The sequence below is a fragment of the Brachyistius frenatus genome, unplaced genomic scaffold (genome assembly GCF_029030835.1).
Source record: "Brachyistius frenatus isolate BFR_SWC_R1_liver_20210118 unplaced genomic scaffold, ASM2903083v1 Contig_6, whole genome shotgun sequence".
Classification (NCBI taxonomy): Eukaryota; Metazoa; Chordata; class Actinopteri; family Embiotocidae; genus Brachyistius; species Brachyistius frenatus.
The window spans coordinates 6,427,346-6,448,524 of NW_027210605.1; the positions used below are offsets into that span (position 1 = coordinate 6,427,346).

The 21,179-nt window shown below is 41.2% G+C and overlaps 1 protein-coding gene across 1 annotated transcript; it reads left to right on the top strand.

The window, feature by feature from the left end:
- Positions 1 to 4,782: 4,782 nt before the first annotated feature.
- On the top strand, positions 4,783 to 17,462 carry LOC138615321 (vasopressin V2 receptor-like). The gene is made up of 8 exons (XM_069688856.1): positions 4,783 to 5,132; positions 6,144 to 6,203; positions 10,655 to 10,753; positions 12,131 to 12,510; positions 13,187 to 13,432; positions 13,658 to 13,804; positions 14,679 to 15,240; positions 16,462 to 17,462. The coding sequence occupies exons 4-8, from the start codon at positions 12,133 to 12,135 to the stop codon at positions 16,656 to 16,658; spliced, it is 1,530 nt and encodes a 509-aa protein (XP_069544957.1). The 5' UTR covers positions 4,783 to 5,132; positions 6,144 to 6,203; positions 10,655 to 10,753; positions 12,131 to 12,132; the 3' UTR covers positions 16,659 to 17,462.
- The last annotated feature ends 3,717 nt before the right edge of the window (positions 17,463 to 21,179 follow it).

The following is a 21,179-nucleotide window of genomic DNA, read 5'->3' on the forward strand; positions in this document are numbered from 1 at the left end:
AAAAGGAGATGGAAATATATATTCAATGACAATGTTGAAATCAAGTTTTATAAAATGTAAATTAAAAGATGGATTTTTTATTTTTTTAAGGTAAAATAATAATTTTTAAAAACACAAGTGGATACTTTTTTCAGATTTCATGCTAATACCTTCACATTATGCAGTAAATAGTACACGTAATTTCACGTGTAAAATCGATTTAAGGACATTTCTCCGTAACTGCTGCTCCCCAGTGCTCCCCCAGCACTTCCAGTCCTGGCCTGACACATAAAAGGGCAAGTTCACCTCAATTATAAAAGACATAGTTGTCACTTCTGGTATAAAGCTAAGGATATGAAGTGTCTTGAGATGTTTGGGATGGCAGATTTCTGCTTCCCACAGTTTTGAATTATCACGCATTAAAAATGTTGTAGACCACCCAATCAATCCAGATTGTTTTTGTTGTTGTTTAGGACTGTCCTAACCGCTTAACCCTGCAGACGCAGACCAAAACATAGAACACATGACAGACAAAAACAATCAGCGGAGAAGAAAGGAAACAGGAGGAAAAGGGTGATTGCTGGAAATAGAGGGAACGACAAACAGGGATGGGCACGTGCAGGTGGAAAAAGTGACCACCTCTACAATCTGCAACAGCGTGTCGTAGGGTGACCAAGTGGTCCACTTTATAAGGGACTGCACAACATTGTTATCCCTGATCTCGTGTCCCACGTAAGAAGATGATGTCCCACATTTTGATTGGCTCTAGTTTTCTCAAGTCAACACTGCAAGACAAGACTCTTTTCTAAAATGTTGACATGCAGCTACAACATATACATTGCCGCTGAAACCCTAAAATGATTGCCAGACAGACAAGGAGACGGTAGAGGAAATAACCCATGTGTACCACACTGTGCAAAGTGCAGCATACCAAGTAGCAAGCCAGCACCGCAGAGGGAGTTCAGAAAGTTGCATTTGAATAAAACATATTTAATTAGTCCTTTACATGCTAAAGACACAACCTGTGACCTGAATACTCTATTATGCGTTTTAGTGTAAAAGTGGACAGACATACAAATTTTAGACTACCTCTTAGCATTAATAAAAGTGTCCCACACAACCCCACGCAGACATAGGCCTACTCTTTGCCCCCACAACTGGGTGAATCTGGTCACCCTCGTGTGTAACAGCAGCACCTAAAGCACACTAGCCGGGAATTCACGAACACTAATAAATTCTCTATCCTCTAACTGTAAATGTCCATGTCGTAAAAGTTCTCAGATGGCGTCCATACTCACTCAGAGATTCCTGCAAAGTGTGACTCTCCTCTAAATTAGCGCGGGTGATTGCTGCGAGCCACCGGGGTTACAGCTAGTAAACATTCGCTGAAACAACGCCACAACACAGTTATACATAGATATAAAACCCTCAGCTCTTAACCTAATGAACAGTAACTTGTAAATGTAACCGTACCTAAAACAAGCACGAAGTATCTCTCTGGATTTTTTTTTTTTTTTCCATAGACTGTATATAAAAGGTTTTTCCTTTCTTCCTCATCCCGACTTTCCTTCAACAATCTGCTCCTGGCGCTGTATTTAAGTCCCGCCCCCTCGAACAACCCGGAATCCGTTAATAGAGCCATCCTCATCTCTGATTGGTTGCTTATAAAAACTTGACACCTGGCTACCCAATTAGAACTCAAATAAAACACGTGAAGTTCAAGTACCGTTCAAAATATATGATATTTTAATACTTCCCAAACTATTAATTTCTCCATTTTACAGCAAAAAGTTTTCAATCTAACCAATATATCAAGTTATAGTGTATGTTTATGAACTAGAATATTTACGAGCTAAAAACAATATGCATAGAAAATGTAGTAGGGGATTACATTTTGGTTTACAAAATTAAACAGCAAAGTATCACAGTACTGTGTTCAGTAGAACTACTTTACTCTAAATAAATGGTCATGTTCTGTGGTTTGGACTGAGTAGAAGGAAAACTGCCCCTAGAAAGAGATGTTTCCATTGATTTTTTTTTAATGTAATTTTTCCTGTTAACACCACACAGTGTTTTTTCACTCCCATTGTATTGGGCTACAGGCAGAAAAGCCAACCAAAGCTATTTATACGGCTACTGAATTGCCAGGTAAGTGACAAAAAACTATTTTATTGTGATCCAGATACAGTTACCTTTTTCAGCCCTGTATTGGAGCATTTACTACTTGTTCGAAACAAATGTGGACTGAGTAATTTTACAGGTCAGGGACAGGTCTGCAGAAGTGATGCTTGTAGCATCTCATTGAAAAGACCTTTGAGCACAGTGAAGGTAACTGGACCTTTAAAACTGCACTTTATTAGCAAATTAATCTCCCACAGTGTATTTTTCCTTCTTACTATAAAGATGGATCCCGCATTTTTCGTCCGTCTGTTATTCATGGTTCATCTGACAGTAAATGATTCTTTCAGATGTTCGCTCTTCATTGCCAACTTTGTCAGACCAGGTGTTATTTTGCGTGCATGTCTCAACCAAAGGCATATTCAGGTTGTCTTGCAGGAAGACAAACAGCTCTGTTGCATTTTTTCATCCATCTCAGCGAACAATCAGTTAAGCCTCATCTCTCTCTGTTTTGGTTGACGGTAGCCATGTTTGTGGTCTCTGACAGAGTTGGAGATGAAGCCAAACACCTTGGCCTGAAAAGTGAACTTGATTGAGTGTCTGGTTTTGGATTCTGTTCAGAATACTCCAGGACTGTCTCCCTCTTAATTCCCCCCCAGACCGAAGAGGGCCCCTAATTGACCACAAGGCTGATTCATACAACCTCACCGCAAGATTTTTTTGAATTTGTCAACACCTCGGTTCAAACAAAAGGGTCCCAGAGAAAAGTCATTGAAAGGTCTTTGCAGAAAAGACACTCTCAGAGGAAAACAGCTGTCGTTTTTATTTCTGGCACAATAATAAGACCTGGAAATAAGCTACAACGTGGGAGAATGTCCAGCTAGAAATCTCAGAGGAAAAGGTTGTCAAAGATTGAGATATTTAAAAGTCTCCACATTCCTCTTAAACTCAAGTGCTGCTCTGTGACTGAACGTGATGCACAAAAGACATTTTACCTGATGATAAATTATGGCAACATAACATGGGTTGATGTGTTTTTCTCTACAAGGGCTTGTTGACATGACCTCAACAATCTGAGCAAACCATTAATTATCTCCTGTCACCCATCCAAGGTGATTTTGTTTGTCTAGCTAAATACCTTTTCTCTTTGTTGCACTGACAATCTTCCTCCGTCTTCTCTTGCTAGTCAGATGTCAAGTATGGCTGTTAAACGAGCAAAGTAGATTGCGAATTGATTTGGCTGCTTTACTGCTTTGTAACAAAACGTCCTCTAAGACCAGGGGAGCCGGGATAATCATATTAGAGGGATTCTCAGGGAGCTTATAGTCGCACCAGAACAAAATGGTTTGACTGAGAGAGACGTCTTAGGTGAACCTGGCGTCTCTACGAGGGGAAAAAGGTCAGGTTTACTGACATCATGGGACAATCTACTCCCTTTTGGCCAAGGATCAATGGCTTTAGGCTGGACAGACAGAGAGTGACCCCAGGGGTATATCACTGTGTCTATCTGTGTGGAGCTCTTCTGTGTGCCAATGGGGGCTGGTCAATGTGAATGATATAATACTTGCAAAATGTCAACGAACTACAGTTTTCCTTGTTCGCTTCAGCTTTTTGGGAATAAGTACAGGAGGCTACAATTAAGTTGTCAAAATAAATCTGGGTACATCGCCACTGTTTGCCGGTTATGTCAGATTTCTGTCTGTGTGTGTGTTCAAAATCTGCATGTGTGCATGAATTTATGAATTCTCTCATTGTGTGCACCTGTGACTGTTTGCATGCATGCCAAGGTTTTTTCCTTTCCATCGCACGTGAGTACGTGTGTGTGTGTGTGTGTGTGTGTGTGTGTGTGTGTGTGTGTGTGTGTGTGTGTGTGTGTGTGTGTGTGTGTGTGTGAGAGAGAGAAAGCTTTGACATTAAGAAGACAGCATTTCTTTTTCTTTCTTTTTTTTGCCCCAGCCTGCTGTGTACACCAAAGGCGTGACCTGCTGTTAGTCCGGCTGACTCAGCCAATTGGCATTCCTGGTTAGGTAAAAAGTGCTGCTGCGGCCCTTGTCCTCCAGCAACAAAAGACAAGGCAAAAGGGTGCAAAACAGGGGAGAGCTTTGAATAAAAACACAAGCGGTGTGTATCAATGACTTACAGAAGGCATAAATCATTGCAAGGAGGGGAGGTGCTGTGCTGTCTTTCCCTTGGTTGCTCTCTCTCACACACACACACACACACACACACACACACACACACACACACACACACACACACACACACACACACACACACACACACACATATATGCATACATTAACTTTAAAGTAGATTGCATATCCAGCATGTGTACACACTTGTATATAACATGTGCAGGTGTATACCCGCAGAACTCGTCTCACTGTCTGTTTCTCTCTCTCTCTCACACACACGCACGCACGCACGCACGCACGCACCAACACACACACACACACACACACACACACACACACACACACACACACACACACACACACACACACACACACACACACACACACACACACACACACACACACACACACACACACACACACTTCATAGGTATGTGTAACATCCTTCCTCCACCCCTGGCGGCAGGCTCCACCCTCTACTAGAGGACAGGCTAGTTGACCCAGGAGGAGGGGAAAGCTGTGAAGGGAGGAGGAGGTAAGAGCAGACGGAGCTCAAATTCATTTCTGCTGCTGGTGTTGGAGGCACAGCACATTGCAAAGGCATAGCGTGACGCACAAGGACCCAAGACACTCATGGATATGAATGGATTACTCTGATAAACATTTGTTAACTACACCACAGCAAGGACAGTATTATCAGAAGACAAATCAAGAACTTGCAGAACTGACCAAAAAAAAGTTACTTGGCTTTGATGAAGACACATTGATTTTTTTTTTTCCTGTCCTGCCTGATTCATCCAGGAGCTGATATTTCATTGAATGGAAGGACATGGATTTAGAGAACGGAATTATTCTTAATAAAATATTGCCTGGAATAAAACTGCTCCTGTTATCATAAGAGTAAGTAACTATTATTTAGCCTGTATTGATTGGATGACTAATACACATTTTTATTATATAATAATGATTAATATTTTTGCAAATACTTGTAATCATAATTCACTAATAATTTCCCTTTCCCTTTTATTGACTATAAATACTTTGCAGCCTGGTGGTCTGCTGGAACTTAAATTTGTTCACAGTATTTGCACAAATGTGTTTACCGACCAATCTAGGTCATCACTGTGCATGTCGACAGTATGCACGAGACACAAGTATGTCACTCAAGCTTAGTGCACAGCGGTTTATGACTCATCCTTAGTTTTCTCGAATTTATTTATTTTTACAATTAATTTATATCCATAGTGATGTTGTCATCATGATCATCATCAGTAATCCCATTAATTTTACATTTATACTGTAAACGTTACAGTGTCCAAAATTTGTGTGTGTCTAAAAGTTAAAGAAAATCAAATTTATGTAATTTAATTGATAATAATTTTGAACTAAAGGAAAACAAAACAATTTTTCTATGAAACACCTGTTTTGGAAAGTGCACCGAAACTGAGGCCAAACCCCTACAGTAACTAAAGTAACTGACTAAAGTAAACTGTGCTGTTGATTATGCATTCTATGTAAAAAAAAATATTCCACAAAATTTCTAAAGATTTACATTTATTATCTTCAGACACAATTTTTTATTTTCAGATGATAGAATGTCACCATCGATTGAATTAATTTTCAGAATCATAAACAGAAAGCTTTTGATAAAGTAATGATACTTCGGGTATGTATTTTCCATCCTAGTTTCAACACGTCATTTAAGTTAACACAATATTTCAGGTCCTTGTGCTTGATTGAAAACATTTCATGGCAGAACCTAATTGAAAATGCATGTGGTGGCCTAAGATTTTCCATGGATTAAAAAAGCTCAAAGGACCTGTCAGGCTGTTAATGTGATCTGCTCTTGCATTTAACGTTAATGGACCTTAATGGTGACGGCTCTTCATGCTTTGTCCCCCAATCTCACAGACAAAGCACACCAGGAGAAAAGGACACGCTTGAGAAAGCTTACCATGCACTGACAACAAGGTAGGAGGTGACAGACACTGTACACTCACCTTGGGGTGCTCTTCCTTTATGTGTGTGTGTTTTTTTCTTTGTACGTGTGTGTGTCCTGTCCATATTTTCAAAGGAAAATTATAGGTCTTCAATTACAAACGGGAGATTTTGCTGGATGTGCATGCTCGGTATGAACATGCTTGGTCTGTATCTCCAAATTTCCTTAATTTATTACCCAACTTTGAGAATATTTATAAAACAGAACAAATCATTGTTATAATGTAATAATGACAGGATTTTTTGGGGGAAATCTTGTATCTCGACACCACTGCAATTTGTCCGTGTCCAAACGTACAACATCCATTAAACAATCAAAGAAATCTTCTGTGGCTTGTCAATTGAATCAACAAATCACTGTTTTGTGATTGAGAGCATGCAGGAAGCTATTTGTATCAAACAAAGTGCTCGAAAAGGTTTTTCCATGAACTTTCCTTCTTTTCTGTCTAAACACAATCTCATGCACAAAAACATTTCCTTGATCGTGGCCCCTTCAGGAAAAATCATCACCATCATCAGCACTGGTTTTTCATAGTCAGTTTAGTCTCTAACAGGGAATCATTTCATTGTGGTCATTTCATCATGTGGTGTGGATGTGACCATTTCAACTACAAACCTCCAGGCCTGCTTTAGCGGATGTGGTAGGACTGCAGCCCAATTTCTATTCTTCAGGGGGAATACTCTGAACTTCATATCAGCTCTATGGTGTGAAATAAAGTCCTGTTTTGTACAGGGCACATGTTTGTTGGCAGTGAGCTAGTTAATGATACATAACAAGAAAAACAGTCAGTGGTCTTATGAACAGGATTTGTCAGTGATGATAAGGGGACTTGCACCTTCTTCAATACCAGACCCCGTGAGTTTTGTCCACTGGCCGGAGTTTTATGGAAATAAAGTCACTGCAGTGCTCTTGAATACAAAACTCAAGTGACACCATGGCAAAACACAGCTGCAATGTGGGCAAGCACTGACTGTATCACTGCGTGCAATGAGGTGTGGACCCACTCAATGAACTTTTAATGGGTTGTTTGGGAAAGACACACATGGGCCCACATAGGCTGCAGTTTGCGGGGGGGGGACCAGAACCTGCAGAAAGACAGGAATAAATCATAGATAAAGAGCTGTGAATCTGATTTTTAATGAGTACAGCTGGTGCCCCACACATCGAAATGCATAAATATTTACAGATTATCCATCTGCCACTGAACCTCCATATCCGGAAGGTGAATTTATGCTTTCATACATTTCATTTATGTGGGATCTGATTTACTGATATGTGGAGCTTGAAGGAACAATACGTGTTCATTATATGCTTCGTCATGCAGATGAAATGCTGCACACCCGAGTTTGTGGCATCTCGTGATTCATCCAGGTTTTTATTGAGTGAGAATCCATTGATCATTATGGAGATAAAGTCTCGTAGGATAGAATACTCAAGCTTATCACACGGTGGGATCTAATGCTTGTTTCATGTTTACTTTCAGTCAATTTACATGCAGATTGGGCTGGACCACATTAATCCTGTTTCCTGTTGCCAAAGTCAATTAATGATTATGTTAGTTAAAATCCACCTGAAAAATGAACATATCAAAAGTTTCCTCTGCAGTTTTGATCCTTGATGACAGGGTGGTGGTGAATGAGTTAGGAAAGAGGGGAAAGAACTGAGTGGGGGATGACTGTGAAAATATTTTTTTTTTGAAATAGCCAAACAGGTGAGAGGAAAAAATAGGAAGCAGGCAGAGGAGCAGATTGTGGGCAGGGGTGTGTGTGTGTGTGTGTGTGTGTGTGTGTGTGTGTGTGTGTGTGTGTGTGTGTGTGTGTGTGTGTGTGTGTGTGTGTGTGTGTGTGTGTGTGTGTGTGTGTGTGTGTGTGTGTGTGTGTGTGTGTGTGTGTGTGGGCGGGGGGGGACGCGACAGAGAGGTCCTCATTAATCAGGATGTGTCAAACCTGGTCAAAGGATCAAATCAGGGGACTGACAAGCACAAACTAGACAGGCAGGGATGTGTTGGATCTATTGCACCCAATGAATACCCACCTGTTAAAATGTGCATTACAAATTACTTTATACTTTACATTGTGGCTAACCAAACTGTGCTTTTTTGATTTGAATGTATTTTCTCTGATTCCTGGAATCCATTGTTCTTGTTTCATTTTATTCAAAGACTTACAAATGCAGTTGACCAACATTTCAATATAAAATTGTTTTAGTCAACTGAAACCTCCACAACCTTTTGAATTCAAAGGCAATATCATATCATATATACTTATATCAAACTAAACTTGTTTTACTTTGAAAATGACAACTCTTTTGACATCTTAATGATTGTTTTGTCATATCCTTGGTACTTAACATACTTTAGGATGCTCTAAGACATCAGTGTTTGGATCTTGGCATAGCAGGAACATGACATAGTTTGTCAAAGGGAATGACCAAACATGTGTGAGCAGCAAGAAAAGCTGACTGAGATGTTGAAAGATGTGAGTTGATGATATCTATAAAGTTTTTTTGTGCTCTTTAACTACTTGTTTCTGTCATCCCCGAGGCACTGGGAGCCTGAGCCCCTCGTGTGGGAAGTCAGTATAGGATGGAGCGGATATGAAAATGTATGGTTGCACACTGGTTTGCCTCTGGAGAGGAAGGCAGGGGATGGGTTGACGCAACCATTAATCAGGGTGAAAGCCTCAAAGCAAAAAGAGGAAGCAGAGTAACTACCAAGAGCAGTGTCTACAGTCCATCCAGCACAGAGAAATGGAATAATTTGTGCTTTACATTAATACAGACAGACAGATGGGAATGATGTGATGTACATGGAATACATTAAAACGGCATCCAGCACAGTTCTTCAGACATTATTTACCTTCTCTGTGTAGCTTCAGTTTAAGGAATTCCCTCTTAGGATAAGATGTGCTACTGCCAGAAGTTTTGAGATATGCATGGGTCTCCTGTTGTTGAGCCATTCAGCAATTTGACAATAATTCATCTTGATCTCTTGGATGCGCAAGCAATGCAAATGAGACTTGAACATATTTGGAGAAAATACACTACTCTCTTCAGGAGTAGAGGAAAACAGGGGAAGTGGTGAAAGAAGTATTCTGATCCTTTACTTAAGTGAAAGTACCAATACAACAATGTGAAGTCCTGCATGAAAAATCCTACTACAGTAAAAGTTTAGTATTTGCAGCGAAATGACATTAAAGTATTAAAGTCACTAGTTTATTAATAGGGAAGCATCAGTGTCTAAACAGCATGGTACTGTTGTAGCTGCTGGAGGTGGACCTAGAACTACTTTATATGCAGTTTTATTTGCAGTGACAGCAGATAAATCTGAGGGAACGTCAGATGATTACTGGGACAGGAAAGAAGAAGAAAAAAGTTCTGATCCACAAATTTTTTTTCAGCTCTTGGAGTTTTTCTCTAATGTTCGATTTTTGGTGAGATATTGAATCATTTGGACATTTAATGAAAGGAAACCTGAGAATTTTAGATGGAAGAATCTCTCAAAATCACTTAAAAGTTTGTTAAATCATCTATTGTGTCAAATCTTCATCTTAAAAGTAAGCTGTCACATAGTGGAGTAGAAAGTACATTATTTCCCTCTGAAATGTAGATGATTGGAAGTATAAAGTAGCATCAAATTGAAATACTCAAGTAAAATACCTCAAAATTGTACTGAAGCACAGTACTTTAATAAATGTACTTTGTAAATTTCCACCAGGGGATAAATCAGAAATTCTTAGAACAACACTTGCATTTGGGCAGAGCTATCCATTGTGAAGAAGAAAAGATAAGTCTTGACACCATTACTGTGGGTCCTTCTTACCAATTATTAGTTCTTCTCGTTCATGTTACAGAATGCAGTTTGGGGATATTAATTGAGCATTACTATAACACTCTGTTCTCAGGCCACATAGGTACACTGCAGCAGCTGCCTATATGTCATTACTCCTTATCTGCACAGAGGCATACTTAAAAATAGGGATTTCACATCGTTCGGCAAATATACATTTTGAGATTATGTAGAGTATTAAGGACCACAGCAGCACAAAAAACCCTCCCAAGAATTATGCTGTAATTGCAGAGGGGGGCACAAGGCTCCTCAGAGCCTGACAAAGAGAGGCCAGGAGGTTCCTTGATGGGAAAAAAAAAGTCCTTGTTTTCTAAACCCCTTATTAAAGTAAAACAATAAACAGATAATAGGAATGAATATACAAAGGACCTTTGGACTGGACCAAATATCCAAGAGTAATTACAGAGCAAAAACCTCACCAAACAGTGCAGCTTTAGCGTTTAGTGAGAAAAGTTATATATGGTTTAGCCATGTATGGCAGATTATGGTTGCCTGGTGTGGCAGCAGGGATTCACTCAAACCAGAAGAGAGATTGTCAGAAACGGTTCCGCCTAGATTATTTCCTTTCACCCGTAGATCTACCTTCATGCTGGGCAGAGACGTCCAGCTGGCCTGGCCTGTCATGCGCTCATCTGAATACATTCCTCTGGAAAAACCAGCATGTAAAGTTTGACAGTAAGTTCAGCTGTGTTATCTCACACACCCAGCAGTGACGAGGCTATTACTAACAAATTGGTCATCAGGTCTCAGTGTAATAGTGACAACAACTTTGTAATGTCTCGTAAGCCAATCGCTCGTTATCATCGTTATGGTTTTCCACCTATTTTTAGACAAGGAAAAATGTCCAAGCACCCATTCAGTGCAACACTTGTATACTGTATCTAACCACTCCTTGCACATTAGTGACAATGATAATTTGCTAAGGTGTCAGTCAACACACACTAATGGCACATAGCTCTCTACAGAGCTGTATTTGCCCACCCCTTTTTCCTTATCTTATCATCCCCCTCCACAAATCTATTCTTTTACCTTTCCTGGGCAGGTTTTTTTTTTTCCCCTTTTCTCCCAGCAGCATTTATCAGTCTTCTTTCATCCTCTTCCATCTTTCTTCACAGACTTTATTGTACGTGCAGTTTACTTGACAAAGGCTGCCCTCAGCATCCCATGACTCTGTTTCTTTCAGCTCCCTGTTCTTTTTAGCCATTTATTTATAAGCAAAGAAAAATAAACACAAAAAGTCTTATTGAGATTGAGAGAGAGTGTGACTGGGGTAGGAGGGGAGAGAAAAGATCATCTGGATGCATGAGAGAAAGCTGGATAGAGGGGAACAAAAACAAGAGAAAACAGGAATGTATGGGGTAAAGCATGGGATGAGAGCGATTATGAGAGCAGAGGTGAGGGAATAAGAGTGGTGGGATAGAAGGCAAAGCTGTCAAATCAACCTTGAGAAAGTATGAAAAAGAAAATAAACCCCAACTAGACTTGCGTCAGACAGAATGGGAAGCTTTGAGAGATGGACAAACAGACAGGCTTGAAGACTTATTAAAAAAAATTTGAGATAACATAATAATATTCACATGGCAGCATGATTGGTGCAGTGTCTGGCTTTCATTACTTTCAGTCAAGTTTCATGGAGTTGCACAAGGTGAATTATTTGTTGTGTACGATGTGAAACTGTTACTGAAGCCACAACAAAGAGTCCCTGTGATTAATCACCACATTAACTTAATCTATTTGAAATAAAAGGCCCAGGAGTTTTAGTTTGGATTCCCAGTGTTACAAAAAGGAAAAGTTCAAAATTACTGAGCTGACAAATTTATGGGCACTTAGGGGAAATTCAATAAGGGGGTCAGATATGGTGCTGATGTTGCTCAGTACAAGTAAATTGTTTGTAGATTAAAAAAAAAATCTGTGCTAAAATCTGAGCACAGACAGTCTTGTGACACTGCACTAGTTTAACTTCTGCTGATCATATTATTCAGAGTATTGTTAGACACACAGCAAACAACCAATTTCAAGGCATTTCCCACTTTAACACTGTTTGTCTTTCAGGAATGGAAAGCATCAGTGTGGAAACAGACTGGGATGGGTTAGGCCTCTCCTCTCAGGGTGCCACAGGAAGAAATAACTTCTCTTCCTCGTTTGTCTCGGAGCTGAACTCATTCAACACGTCTCACAGCGGAGGACACTTCTTCGGGATCTTTCTAGAGAATGGCTCCAACACCACGCCTCGCACCCTGCCCCAGCCCAGGGTGAGGGACCTGGGCCTGGCCCGGGCTGAGATCGCAGTGCTTGGGGTGGTGCTGGCTCTTACCACCCTGGGGAACAGCTTTGTGTTGTGGGTGCTTCTGAGGAGGAGGAAGCATAATGCACCGATGCACGTGTTCATGGTCAACCTGTGTGTGGCTGACCTGGTGGTGGCCCTCTTTCAGGTCAGTTCAAGGGTTTGCTTAAAGCATTAATGTAACATAAAGTATTGAAATATAACAGGAGTGGACAATACATTATAATCACACATAACTGCTCTCTCAGTTTGGTAAAGAATATTCAGGATTTTTTTTTTTTTTTGCTAGTTAAATGTAATTTAGTCAGAAGGCCTGTTGTGATCAATAATCTTTTTTGGGAAAATTCAAGTTAAATACATTTTCCCTTTTCCCCCTAGCATATAGATTTCCAATGTTTATGATTCATCAAAATAAATTCACCAAGCAATACCGATACATTTTCATACACTGTTCTTGGTAACATTGAACACTAGATTTTAAATACAGATTTTAACCTCCATTGTCACTGAAAAATGTTCTTTAACTTCATTGGTTTTAGCTCAGTTGCTGAGTAGCCCAAATTTCTTAGAAACACTTTAATAAACTGCCATAAAAGTGAGAAATTTGTCATGGCAAGTAAAATGGTATTAAATGCAGAGGTTGAACAAAAAGGTTTGTTCTTTTTTTGTCCAACACCTGTATGTGACAGGTGTTGATAGATAAGCTCTATCAGGCCTTGGCAATGCTAGCAATACTTGTTAACATTGAATGTCACCAGAGAAGATACTCCAATAGGAGCCACTTTATTTTAATGACTGATTTTTTTGTTTTAATCTGTGTCCAGGTTCTTCCCCAGCTAATATGGGACATTACTGAGAGGTTTCAGGGGCCCGACTTGCTCTGCAGGTCCATCAAGTACTTGCAGATTGTGGGCATGTTTGCTTCCTCCTATATGATAGTTGCCATGACAGTAGACCGGCACCATGCCATCTGCTGCCCATTGCAGGCCTACCGTGGGGGAGCGATGTCCCGCTGGAACACCCCTGTCATGGTGGCCTGGGCCCTGGCACTAGCACTCAGCATACCACAGGTAGGGAGGGGTGAACACACAGGCAAACAAAACGTTTCACACAACACACAACACACAAAAACACATGGTGAAATAGGAAATGAGAGCTCAGCGTGCGTTCATACCCTGGTGTCTACAGTACAATTCAAGATGTTGGTCTATTTTTAACTTGATGGGCTACAGGAGAGGAACCTCATGTCATGTCTGTGTGTGTGCTGACCACCCCTCTTTTGTCACGTCTGTCAGGTGTTCATCTTCTCTCGCTCAGAAGTGGCTCAAGGGGAGTTTGAGTGCTGGGGTCATTTTGCTGAGCCGTGGGGGCTGAAGGCCTACATCACCTGGATGACCGTGGCTGTCTTCCTCCTTCCCGCCCTCATCATCACCATCTGTCAAGTAATACCGGTTGTACTGGCTGCACTCAGAACTGCCCACAAAGAGTATTGACTATAGGATTACACGCTCAAGGCAACAATATCCAATAATGAAGCATGTGGCATGAATGAAATGTTGTTTTGTTTTCATGAAGGGGGCATTTGGCGGGTATTATGTAGCATCCCATGGCGGATAGGCATGCTGGCCTGCCTCCCATCAGTCCTACTCTATTTAGGGAAGGATATTTCTGGGGTGCAGCTATTTCCCCTAATTAACACAGCACTTTGAGATTCACTGCTGAGACGGCTGCCCAGTCTGAGAACCTCCTGCCAGGAAATGGAATGTACCAGATCTCAGCCAAACTTAGAAACCCTGACCTTTTTTCAATATCAGACACTTTCTGTGAGAGAGAGAAATGATCTTCTGTTGAGGGATGCGATTATGAAAGTTTTAATTTAATCAGCTGATTAAATCCCATGTATTGTAAAACATATTTGGGAAGATACCAAAAGAAACTGTCTAATTAAAGTGTCTCTTAAAGCTTCTTTAAAAGTAAAATATGTGCCGTTGGCAGAACAGTTGGCAAAAACAAACCTTACAATCAAGACAAATATGGTAAAATAGCTGTAAGTATGAATCACCTAAGATTACAAATCATTTTACTGCAGTAAAATATTATGGTATTCTCATACAGAGTGAAGGAATAGTGGTGTTTAATAATGCCTGACACTGATTTTGGCTGATGGTGAAGGCCAATACAGTCTTTTGTAAATAAGACTGTCTGCAGCTATGACAAGCATGAAACTTAACCCTCGGGGCCTTCAGTATGTGAATGAATGTCTTGTTTCCTTCATATTGAGCTGTGCTAACTCTTAAAAATATTCTTATTTTGCAGATAAGAATTTTTCGCGAGATTCACAATAACATCTATCTGAAGTCAGAGAGGATGGTGATGGCTGAGTTGAAGAAGGGCGAAATCCTCTTCCGCTTCCACACCTTTAAGAAGGAGGATGAGCGGGCCAGGGAGAGGGGGAGACGGGCGTCTGGAGGAGGGAGCAGGGATGGGAGAGGAGCACAGCTCTTAAAGGGTGCTAATAACAACCCTCACAATAACAGCCAAGTGGGAGAGTGTTACGACTATGTACCATCTGCTATCCAGTATAACAGTTGTTGTGGTGAACATGCGACAACAACAACAACAACATCGCCAACAACGCAGCAGCAAACGCTGAACAGCTCAGATTGCCAGGAGACCAACACCAACTCTCCCCATTGCTCCCTTGATTATACCCCCCCTCCCCCTCCCCCTCCGGGCACTCCACCACCAAGCATCACTAAAGCCATGTCCAAAACAGTGAGGATGACTCTGGTCATTGTGCTGGTCTACACTATCTGCTGGTCACCGTTCTTCATCGTCCAGCTGTGGGCAGCCTGGGACCCCAACCCTCCAGACCAAGGTCAGTCACAAACATCTGTGTGTGCAATTCACCCTCAAAAAACAACACAAACATTTCTGTTCCAAGGATTTCAGATGAATCACTGATGTTGTTTTTCCCACATGGATTGATCCTCCATACTTCAGTTAATCCTTTTAATTGCCTTTAATGTGCTAACCTTACCTCTTTTGCACTCTAGGCAGCTAAAGGCTAAATGATTGGATGTGGTTCATTACAACAACCTCTGATCAATGCTGATGTCCATTTTAGTGAGTCTAAATAGCACCTTACTCATTATTCCAAGGACTAGTTCCTGCTCACATGTGGTTGTAGTGAAATACCAGGTCAAAACCAATGTTTGTTTTGACCCATGACCAGGAACCCCTGCTTCTGTACATTCTGGCACACAAACAGCATCTGTTGATGTCTTTCCTGGCAGCCAATGACGAGGCAAGCAAAGAAGGCCAGTGTTGCCTCAAGCTATGGCTGGTGGTATGGACCGAGTGTGTGTCCTCTGATGTGAAGCTAAAGACACACGCCAGTAAATAACCTGTTAAATAACCTGTTTATATTCCTTGCTGATTTTGCAACACAGACAGATGTTAACATTTCATCAACAATGATCTGTGCCAGCAGCTTGCACACATTCAAAATCACAAGCAGACACACTCAGCAAGAGGTGTAAGCTTGCACGCACACACGCACATGCACACACACGTACACACACACACACACACATGGACACATGCATCTACAAAGTGCACTCACATGCAGCAACAAGTACGCATACACATGAATGAGTCCTCGCTGGCCTACAGCTTCACTCACAAACACACACACACACACACAGCTGATTATTATCAGCTTTGTATTCTGAAATCAGTTTGTCCTCATCTATTGTCCTCGATTGAATGCAGTGAAACAAGCAAGTTTTACTTATTATATAAAAGACTTATTATTGGAAGTGGAAAAAAAACAACTGGAAAAGGAAGTATGTAAGGTTTTTGGCCTCTGGGGTATTTATAATCCTGTTGCTTTTCCTGAGGGAAATAAAATGAAAACCAATCATCGTGACTTTTTCATTATCAAACTAAATAGTTATGTTGGTTTCTGAAGAGAGAAGAGAACATTGTGATGTATTCTGTGATCTATCCTTTTTGACCATTTTTTACAGACTGTATACTGTATTTATCTCTGAATATGAATGTGTTTATGCACTTTTAATGTGTGTCCCCTCTGCAGGAGTGGCCTTCACCATCCTGATGCTGCTGGCCAGTCTGAACTCATGCACCAACCCGTGGATCTACACAGCTTTCTCCAGCAGCGTGTCCAGAGAGCTGCAAAACCTGCTATACTGCCGGTCACGACCTGGCCGCCGGGGATCCCTGCCCGACGACTCTACCACCACACACACCTCCACCAAGGACAGCATGCACTGACAGAGGCTGTTGAGACAGACACAGAGACATGCATGCAAAGTCATGCATGGGTGTAAATGTGTCTGTTGCAAGGGCATGCTGTTGCGCCCAACTCTGCCGCCAACACCACCTCCAGCGTCACAGCCTGAGAACAGACAGCGCTGACCTCCACCAGATGTTTTCAGCGACGAAGGGCAGCTGTACTGTCAGCAGGGCCTCTATCAGTAATCACCTGTCCTCTCCGCCTCAGCAGTAAAGACGCGTGTCATTGAAGATGACGACAACACCATACACAGCCCAGCGTTTTAGTGCATCTGCAATGCAAAACAGGCTGGAAAGTAAGGCAATTTTCACGTCAGCTGCTGAGTAGGACCTTGAGCAGTGATTTACAGTGGGTACGGAAAGTATTCAGACCCCTTTACATTTTTCACTCTTTGTTTCATTGCAGCCATTTGCTAAAATCAAAAAAGTTCATTTTATTTCTCATTAATGTACACTAAGCACCCCATGTTGACAGAAAAAAACAGAAATGTAGAAATTTGTGCAAATTTATTAAAAAAGAAAAACCGAAATATCACATGGTCATAAGTATTCAGACCCTTTGCTGTGACACTCATATTTAACTCACATGCTGTCCATTTCTTCTGATCCTCCTTGAGATGGTTCTACTCCTTCATTGGAGTCCAGCTGTGTTTAATTAAACTGATTGGACTTGATTAGGAAAGGCACACACCTGTCTATATAAGACCTTACAGCTCACAGTGCATGTCAGAGCAAATGAGAATCATGAGGTCGAAGGAACTGTCCAAGGAGCTCAGAGACAGAATTGTGGCAAGGCACAGATCTGGCCAAGGTTACAAAATAGTTTCTGCAGCACTCAAGGTTCCTAAGAGCACAGTGGCCTCCATAATCCTTAAATGGAAGAAGTTTGGGACGACCAGAACTCTTCCTAGACCTGGCCGTCCAGCCAAACTGAGCAATCGTGGGAGAAGAGCCTTGGTGAGAGAGGTAAAGAAGAACCCAAAGATCACTGTGGCTGAGCTCCAGAGATGCAGTAGGGAGATGAAATTTCCCCTCGGGGATTAATAAAGTGTATAAAATAAAAAAAAAAAAAATGGAAGAAAGTTCCACAAAGTCAACTATCACTGCAGCCCTCCACCAGTCGGGGCTTTATGGCAGAGTGGCCCGACGGAAGCCTCTCCTCAGTGCAAGACATATGAAAGCCCGCATAGAGTTTGCCAAAAAACACATGAAGGACTCCCAGACTATGAGAAATAAGATTCTCTGGTCTGATGAGACCAAGATTGAACTTTTTGGCGTTAATTCTAAGCGGTATGTGTGGAGAAAACCAGGCACTGCTCATCACCTGCCCAATACAATCCCAACAGTGAAACATGGTGGTGGCAGCATCATGCTATGGGGGTGTTTTTCAGCTGCAGGGACAGGACGACTGGTTGCAATTGAAGGAAAGATGATATAGCTAGAAATAAAATGAACTTTTTTGATTTTAGCAAATGGCTGCAATGAAACAAAGAGTGAAAAATTTAAAGGGGTACCCACTGTATATGAAAAAAAAAGGCTCTTGCCCTGCTCATACATAGCAGAGCAGCAGGAATGCAAGGGCTGGGTTGCTGCATTAATGGCCTTACGGCACGCCTAATGTACAAAGCAGCAGACAAAGCTATGGGTGTAGAGAAAACCCGAGCAGCAGGATGAGGGAACAGAAAAAGAAACACATGCAGGCAGCACGAGACAATGAGACTGCTGTTGGCCTTATAACAGACAGAGACAAAGGATTTTACAGTTGCAGGAGTGGTCCTGAGAAGGTTGTACATAAAATCTGATACTGTGAGAAAACTTTGTCTGATCAAAGAGGATTAAAGGCGAATGCTTGAGGCTGAATTCGTATTCGCCGAGGAGGAATTCAGTTTCTAAGAACGGTAGTGACTTCTTAGTAAGACAGTCAAAGATTCACTCATGAAGATGGTGCGGAGTCGAGGCAACGGAATACTGTGGATTAACAGACACTCACAAACAAACACAAGTGAGGCCAAGAAGAATACAATTGAACAACCCGGGTTTCCATAACCAAGTGGGACACAATTATGTGACTGTATTTTGCACAAACACAACAGATGAGGTAGACAACATGACCTTCTTGTCATGCTCTCTTGACAGCATGAACCAAGAACATGATGCAGAAGAAACACGAAGGAAACTAATGGGAAACATTCAGCAACATTTCAACAACATTCCATTTACAGCGACGAACAATGTAAAGTATATTTATTTAAAATGTAAGGCACATTAGCTACTATTACATATTATGTAACATAAAATTTGAATGTAAATCATCAACTGTAATGGTCTGAGGTATGTTGTAGGAAAATAGATGTCAAACCAAAGATTTTTCTAAAGCGTGACTCACGTCTTAACAGTAGAGATATTAGGTATCAAAAGAAACTACTGCACGTCAGTTAAACTGCAAATCTATTTAAGAAAAAGCTTCATATCAACAGTGAAAGCTTCAAGTCAACAGCAAGTGCCTTTAATGTCAGTAGACGTTTTGAGAGGGGCACCCCTCTCTCGATTAATCTTCATGTGAGGTCAGCCATGTTATTCTTAGACAGACCTACCACCAGAACAGGGATCATAGGATATGGTATATCACAACTTGAGCCATGTGTTCTTTTATCATTTTATTCATTGTTACACAAATAGAAATGCACACCCACACACACACATGATTCAGTCCCTGTTACTGACCTTGGGGTACAGTTTTTATGACATTTTTATGTGTAAAGAGTAATGCAATATGCCCCTCAACTGCATGGCAGACTTAAAACAGTAATGTTATGACTTTTTTATTATAAAATTGTATAAGCTACTGTACATACAGTAGATGTGATAACTTTGTATGTACAAAATTATATTAGAGTTTCGGTCACACGATTAATTTCAGATTAGACATTTTGGAAAATGATGGTGTCTGTTATTTTTTTTACATTGTTCTCTCACATTCAGCACATCCTTTTTTGCCACGAGAGGCCAGTGTTATGAGTTGTTAGGACAATACTTGGGATACTTTCAAGGTATCTCAGGAGCACTTGTCTGGGTCGAAGGAGAGGCCTCACCTTTTCCTCTGTGCGGCCGATGTGTTTGGGCTTTCAGCATGCCACTGTGCATTTGTTCCCCAGACACAAGCCTCCACTTTGATTCTCTGCCAAGTGAAAGGCTACAGCAACAACGTCCAGTGTCTCACTTTGTTACTTCAGGAAATAGATGAACTTCTCCCAAACCTTCGGGGTGTTCATGTATTTTCCTCCTTCCTGTCAGGAAGTTGAGAGGCCAGAGGATGATTATTCTCTGCTGAAAGGGTCAGACTTCAGATCCATCCAGCTTCTCAGATCGATGGGAGAGGCCAAACTCACTTCAATAGGGCATTATACTTACCGTCAAACCATTAGTGAGCATTAAAACTGCATAAATAATGAATGTAGATTAAGAATTTGTTGGCACAAACACTTCAAAAATCCACTAAAAAATAGACCCATCATAGCAGAGAATTTCCCTGCGAGTCTGTGTTGTTTCCTGAAGATAGAAATCCTGACAGTTGCTATTATCACTGCAACCACCACCATCCCTCACTTGTCAGAGCATATGATCGATGGTCTATAGGGTAGGTCACTGCTTATAATCTTGCAGTGTGTGTGCCAGTGTGCGTGTGTTTATGCTAAACTCAAGGTCACGTCTTCATCACAGTGGGGCAGCATTTCCCGCGAGGCCTGTGGCTGCGATGGAGTATAAAGGAAAAAAACAACTCTTCAGATTGGCTCTCACAAGGGCATGAAAATGGGGCAACTTCCCTCTTCAGATCAATTTAAGGCCAGTAAAGGTGTGCAAGCAGTGGTTCTGAGGAATGACAGAGCCCCCAAGCCTTGACCACAGTCAGTATGAATCAGAGCTGGGGCTTCACTTACTGAGCAATGTGTCTGCATTGCTTAACTCAAGACCCCTCCACACACCAGATGACTGCCGAAATGCCGCTGAGCTCATTCCAACACAACGGGAGGCATATCTGGCCCAAACCAACTTACACAACCGTCTCCAGTGTCAGGAGAGAGCACTGGAGCATCATACTTTATAATCAGAGGAAGCAAAAGAAAAAAGACAACCAGTTTATCAGACCATCTCAAAACACAAAACTCTTTTCTTTGTTATAATATATAGCCAAACTTTTATTTTATTAGCAGCAATTATGATTCTACACAAGCATCACACTTTGTAGAAGTCAAAGTATTTACTGATTTGAAAGGGGTTATTTCACGGAGAGCCGGGGGAATCAAGGTTAGCTTTTATTACTTTCACCCACCTTGTTTTCATTACTTAAAGCATGATTGTGTTTACACCTCGACAAGACCCTGCAAAATTTTTTTGGTTGTAAAAACAGGCATGTGGACTCTATCTGATAAAACCCATTTTATGTGAGGTCATTCAACATGCTTTCACAGGATTTGTGCTAAGAAAGGGTTTGTTGTGATG